General features: G+C 45.8%; 1 protein-coding gene across 1 annotated transcript; it reads right to left on the reverse strand.

Annotated features, from left to right (window-relative positions):
- Positions 1-13: 13 nt before the first annotated feature.
- On the reverse strand, positions 14-4,877 carry LOC139422273 (DNA replication licensing factor mcm5-like). The gene is made up of 14 exons (XM_071173454.1): positions 4,543-4,877; positions 4,099-4,225; positions 3,766-3,894; positions 3,451-3,623; positions 3,157-3,312; positions 2,846-3,015; positions 2,577-2,748; positions 2,363-2,474; positions 1,965-2,108; positions 1,631-1,873; positions 1,386-1,498; positions 1,097-1,225; positions 735-1,005; positions 14-526 (listed from the first exon to the last, which is right to left on the reverse strand). Exons 1-14 carry the CDS (start codon positions 4,710-4,712, stop codon positions 425-427), a joined length of 2,211 nt encoding a protein of 736 aa, XP_071029555.1. The 5' UTR covers positions 4,713-4,877; the 3' UTR covers positions 14-424.
- Positions 4,878-6,387: the final 1,510 nt, after the last annotated feature.

Consider the following 6,387-nt stretch of genomic DNA (forward strand, 5'->3'; position numbering starts at 1 on the left):
CATTTCAACATAAGAAATGTCTAAATAAAGAAGTTTGCGATTTATTTTCAAAACAAAATACCTAACACAATGATTTTACATTAACAATCTTTAGGGCATTCTCACATCAATTTTCTTACCCCAAACAATTCAACAACAATACAGTTCATCCAAATTGCCTCCATAACATAATTTGTTTAGTCTAAAAAGAATAGACACCAAAATACTTATGAGAGCAATAGAACAGTAAATAACTTGGCAAAGCAACACATGAAAAGGTAGACATCAGTGGCTCTGTGGTCTAAGATGAAGACGTATCGACGTGACTTCATGAAGACGTCCACTGGCTTGTGAGGAAGAGTGAATTGAGGAGACGCCTGTCCCTTCTACTATTTACAAAGCCCATCGTGTCTTAATCTTTGTGCGTATACATCTTTTTGTGAGACTACTTGACTCTGTAGAGCACCTTCCTCTGCATGCGGTGCTGCAGCTCTCCCCTCCTCATCATCAGGTGAAGGACCTTGTAGATGGCCTGCTCTGGATACTTCTGTATATGGGAGAGGGTAGAGAGAGATTCTGATCAGTGGACAGGTAAACAGGCTACAGGGCAACACGTAGGCCAACTGAGGACAGCACTGAATCATATAGACAAATGCCAAACATTCCAATGTCCAAAGTACTTGAATGTATTTGACCAAGTGGTTCCGTCTCTGTTCCAACACAGTATACGTTCAAAGTAGACTAGTGTAACTGACCTGCTTGGTGAAGTCCTGGACGATGCTGTGCTCGGACACCTGGGAGCCAATGGCAAAGCGTCTCTTCAGCTGCTTCTCAACACGGGAAATCATCTCCTGGTCCTCCTGAGTGGTGAAGCCCTCCACACCTGAGAGGCTGCCGGACAGCGCAGCGTCCAGTGTGGACACCTGGAAGAGCCGCAGGGCCTCGTCCACCTCCTCCTCTCCAGCCACGGCCTGCAGCTTCATCTTGGCTAGGGACTCAGAGATGCGCACCACAGCCTCCAGCTGCCTGCAGTGGACCACAGAGAACAAAGCATTATGACACCGAAGATGGACAGTAACTGGTAATGATGTTGGCAGGTGAAGTATCATATAGGTACCGGACAGTGATGGGGATGGAGGCTCTCCTGTCGCTCTCCCTCTCATGTTCCCTCGCTCCACTCCTCATCACCACGTATCTGTTCTTCAGCTTTTCAGCTGCCCCCGCAGAGAGACGTGGGCCGCATTTCCTGTCAGGGCACATTTGACCGTTACAAACCAAACCCCTTCATGTGTACATACTAGCGTATAGTATTGTTTCTCTGCGAGTAGAGTTCATGAACTCAATCTAAACAGAATCTAACATACACAGAAGAAATCTGCAGAAATAAAGGATTTTTCAAGACTCACGTTCTGGCATAGGCAATGTACTTCTTCAGTGTGGCCAGTGTGATCTCTCCCTCCACACCCTCAGTCTGAGTATGAGCACTGAGATGGACGTTCATCACGTGGCGGGCCAGAGTCTGAGAGAGAAAAGAAGGTCAATAGTGTTAACACTGCACTAGCCTGGGCAGTGTTCAGTATCCCTGTGCATAAACCTTCCCCTCCACACACACACACACACACACAGAACAGACTAAAGTGTGTTCCCTCACCATGTCTCTCTGATGGTCGTGGATGTCCTTGATGATAAAGATCATGTCAAAACGGGACAAGATGGTAGGCATGAAGTCGATGTTGTCCTCTCCCTTGGTGTCGTCCCAACGGCCAAACACAGAGTTAGCAGCGGCCAGCACCGAGCAGCGGGAGTTCAGGGTGGTGGTGATGCCAGCCTTGGCAATGGAGATGGTCTGTTGCTCCATGGCTTCATGGATGGCTACTCGGTCATCCTCTCTCATCTGAAAAGAAAGAGAGACACAGTTAAGTGTCTGCAAACAAACCAGTCAAGTATTCAGCAATTGATGTACTCTCTTGTCCATGTTTCCTTACCTTGTCAAACTCATCGATGCACACCACCCCACCGTCAGCCAGCACCATGGCTCCTCCCTCCATGATGAAGCCACGGGTGACAGGGTCCCTCAGGACAGAGGCCGTCAGACCAGCAGCACTGCTGCCTTTACCTGAGGTATACACCTGACAGAGGAAGAGAGAGAGAGAGAGGGAAGATACGGGTTAGCGCTTTCGATATGGGTCACTAGCATGCTGATAAATTAAATTGTCAGCAAATGAAACTTCTGGAATCCATCCTTGTAATTCTGGTCTAAATCTATGTTGAGGGAGTGTCATGATTGCGCTGAAATATATATATATTTTTTTCAATTAATCTTGGAATATACACACACATATATGAAATAATATATTAATTCATTCATCAAGCCCATCCTTACCCCAATGGGAGAGCACCTCTCCACAAACTTGAGCAGCTGAGACTTAGCAGTACCGGGGTCTCCCAGCATTAGCAAGTTGATGTCTCCTCTACGGGTCAGCCCGTCAGGCAGCCTGAGACAGGTAAGGTCATTACACATACACACTGGAGAGAAATGTACGCACATCAAAAATCTATTAAAATTCCACATGTCATTTCCAATGTTTATGACTCACCTCTTCCTGGAGCCGCCGAACAGCAGGCAGGCGATGGCCTTTTTCAGGTCATCACTGCCGTAGATGGAAGGAGCGAGGGAACGGGCGAGGGAGCCGTAGACGTCGGGGGAGGAGGCCAACGCTCTCAGCTCCTCTTCTTCCTGTGGGGAGACTGACCCCGTGGCCCCGCGACCTGAGAGAAAAAGATAGCATTATATCTATAACACTATCCCACATAGGACATAATGTTGGATAAGTAATCTAACCTCTAGTAGCCTTATCGTGCCTACCTGCTCCCTCTGTGTCCTGCTGAATGCCCACCACACGGAGGTAGGAGGAGCGGATGCCCACGCCTGCACTTTTATCTCTGCCCTTGCCCTTAGCTTGGGCCACCTTCTTGATTGAGTAGATCCCCATGATGGTCACTCTGTTCCCAGGGACCACACGGTCACACAGGTACCTGAGGGGAGGCAGAACATGAGCTGTAATGTGGTATGTACTCGTCGGTCTCACTTTGCACTGTGTGTATATATCGGCATGTGTTAATTGTATTTAATTGAGAATATTGAGGCACACAGACAATGCTGTGTGTGTGTGTTACCTGTCACAGTAGAGCTGCAGGTGGCGGGGCATCTCTCCGTGTGGCACAGCATCTGGAGACTCCTGCAAACGGAGGGTCTGGAAGTCCACACAGACACAACGGTCTGGAATTATGAAGTAGGGATCTATAGGACACCTCACCCTGCCTGCCTGCTCACTGAGAGAGAGATGTTTAAGAATGAAATCACACACAATGATAAAGCAGATGATTTTACACACACAATGACTTTATGCATTTTGTCCATGCACTGGAGTGTGCACACAAACACTCAACAACTCAGAGGGTTGCACTCACGTGTTGCACTTTCGGGGAAGAGCGTAGCCCTGCAGGCCTGGGGGCAGGGAGATGTTACTGATGACAGAGCGACAGCCACGACACTGCAAACACACTCTGGTGGCCTTGGCCCTCACAGCCGTGGCAGAGATGACGATCCCAGGGACCTTCACCAGCCTGGACACCTGCTCCGACTACCAGAGAGAAAGAGATGGAGAGTTCAGAGTCATGGCATGTTACATGGATGGAGAATTGAGGGAATCTTTCATGACACCTTCTACATGAACCAACTGAAAGCTGAAAGGCCCAGCATTGTATCCTCAGAGAGTCTCTTACCTTGAGGTTGCGGATGGAGGCAGGATGGGCGTCACTCTTCAGCATGACCTGGATTTCCTGCACTGTCTCCTCTCCCAGGGGCCTGGGACGGGTCACCTCGTCAGCCACCTCCTGGGCAGCCTCCTCCAGCTGCCAATCATAATGTCAGGGCTCAGTTTAAAGGGATAATTTTCAGATATAATTATTTGCCAAATAGAATATAAGATCAGTATGATACGATCAGCAACAGAAAATATAGGAATCCATCTAATCCATTAATTATTCAGCCTGCAATTTCTGCAATTAAAACTCCTCAAATTATTTGTCTGTTATTAGTCTATTCAATCTTCTCACCAGCGGCAGGTTCTCAGAGGGCAGCTTGTGCAGGCAGTCTGACAGGTCCTCGTCAAAGCTGGCCAGGTCTTCCATCTCCACCTCCACCCAGTACTCCCCCAGGGTGTAGTGTCTCTTAAGGTCATCTCTACACAGCAGAACACATGTCAACAATACAATATGAACAATAAGATAAATATCTCAAAACAGAATGCGAATATAATCATAAGGCAAATAAAAACGAACTACAAACTCAATCACAGGACCTTGAAGAGTCAAACTTTATTCCTTCAAGACCATTGTGGTGATCAGTGGTAGTTAGTTAGCTAACGTTACAGTAACTGGCTAACTGTTAGCTAACTAACTGGCTAGCTAACTTAACGTTGGGTATCTGTGGAACATCACACCAACCGGCGGTAGCCATCGAAAATGACTTCGTGGCACTTAATACAATCTCGATCTTACCTGTATTTATAGGTGAAACCGGTGCGATCGGTCCCAACTCTGAACTGCCGAAGAAATTCACGGAATCGTTTCTTGATCTGGCTCCGTTTCACTCCACCTTCATCCCCTAGTCCATCTCCACCGCCGAAGCTGTCACTGTAATAAACTCCCGGGTCGTCGAAACCAGACATAATGCACCGATTATATCTACAAAGTGCTAAAAATTAAGTATGCGTGCGCAAAGTGCAATAATCCTAAAAGCAAAACACTTTTTGGCGATCGACGCCAATGACCTTCTGTGAACAACGAATTCCACGCAAACTCTTTCGCGGCAAAAAATATCGTCACTTACCGGCGAGGTCTAACAGTGACGCTTTGCCATTGGGAGATATGATCGACTAGTGATAATGATTGGCTGAATACATTGCAGGAGGCGTATCCTGATTGTAGAAGGGTGGGACTTGCAAGAGTTTGTGGCGGGAAAAGAACGGGGATAAAAAATAAAATAAAAACATACGACCAAGCCAGGGACATTACATTGTGGTGGCTCTACAACAAACTGAAACAACAACCCTGTTCGTTGCGTTTACAAAGTTACTGTTGATGCAAGCACACGTTTATTGTTCGAAATAAAAGCAATACTTTAAAATATCTTCTAGCTTACCCAGTATTACAACCATATCTAGCTAGCTCCATTGGAAAATACCAACGTTTGTTAACAAAAGTATTTTATTCATTCAATTGCAACACAAAACACAAATAGTATTGACCGCAATTGAGCTTAATCTGTAATACATTACCCTGTATGTAATAAATTATCATTGTCGCACTGTCATTCATAGGCCTCCTGTGTAACCTGTAACCGCAGTCCAAACTCTGCAAGCTCCTTGTCTTTTTAACTTTCTTATTGGCAGCAAAATTATCCACGAGTTCTTCTATTTAAGGCAGAACTCCATGCTTCCTGCCTGTCTGTATGAAAGCATCCACAGCGTGGTCAATGTCCTGGTCAGTGTGGGCCGCTGAGATCTGAACCCGGATTCTGGCTTTGCCCTTTGGTACCACTGGGTAGGAGAACCCAATCACATACACTCCTGTGGGAGACAGAATAATGGGTACTTGTAGTAGATAGACATAACACTGAATACTACAGTTCTTCAAGAAAGGGCAGATTGGAGGCCTGATTCAAATTAATATTTTTTTCCAGCTCTTGTATTCAAGCGGTGTAGTTTGCAGCTAATAACCTATTAGGTCTCTGATTGTTGAATACAAAATATCATGAGTATCTCTGTCTCCCTTTACAGGTTGATGTGTCAGGACACAAACATGTGTAGTTTTGTCAAACAACACAATGCCACAGAGTTCTCCATTTGAGGGAACATGCAAACAGCATGCAAGAAGGTCCACCAGAGCTCTAGCCAGATAATCATTGGGCCTAGCTCCCAAGCGGACCTTTGCCCTCCCAGGCCCAACCATGGTTGCGCCCCTGCCCAGTCATGTGATATCCATAGATTAGGGCCTAATTACATTTATTTCATGAATTGTAACTCAGTAAAATTATTGAAATGGTCAATTATGTTTTAGTTCAGTATAGTTTAGATACCATGCAGAATAGATTTACAGATCAAAATGCAGTATTTCAGAGAACCAAACATTGGCCTAGTTTATGCTTCACAACGCATTTCTAAATTGCCTCTTCCATACTTTGGTTTTAGGCACGTTCGTTTTTTAAAATGTTGAACTTGGGATATCAATTCCTTGTATTAGGAAAAAACATACAGTTCAACTTCCCCTTGCCACAGCTGTTTGGAGCTCCTCTCAGCCCTTCGCTGTTCCGTGTAAAACCTGTGTTATTCAATCACAGAAATC

Source organism: Oncorhynchus clarkii, chromosome 12, assembly GCF_045791955.1.
Source record: "Oncorhynchus clarkii lewisi isolate Uvic-CL-2024 chromosome 12, UVic_Ocla_1.0, whole genome shotgun sequence".
Lineage (NCBI taxonomy): Eukaryota > Metazoa > Chordata > Actinopteri > Salmoniformes > Salmonidae > Oncorhynchus > Oncorhynchus clarkii.

Excerpts from the sequence above, each read along its gene's own strand:
- LOC139422273 (XM_071173454.1), bottom strand. The coding sequence starts at position 4,712 with ATGTCTGGTTTCGACGACCCGGGAGTTTATTACAGTGACAGCTTCGGC. Across the intron at positions 3,895-4,098 it reads CCTCTGAGAACCTGCCGCTG|CTGGAGGAGGCTGCCCAGGA; the intron begins GTGAGAAGATTG and ends TATGATTGGCAG. Across the intron at positions 2,475-2,576 it reads TTCGGCGGCTCCAGGAAGAG|GCTGCCTGACGGGCTGACCC; the intron begins GTGAGTCATAAA and ends TACCTGTCTCAG.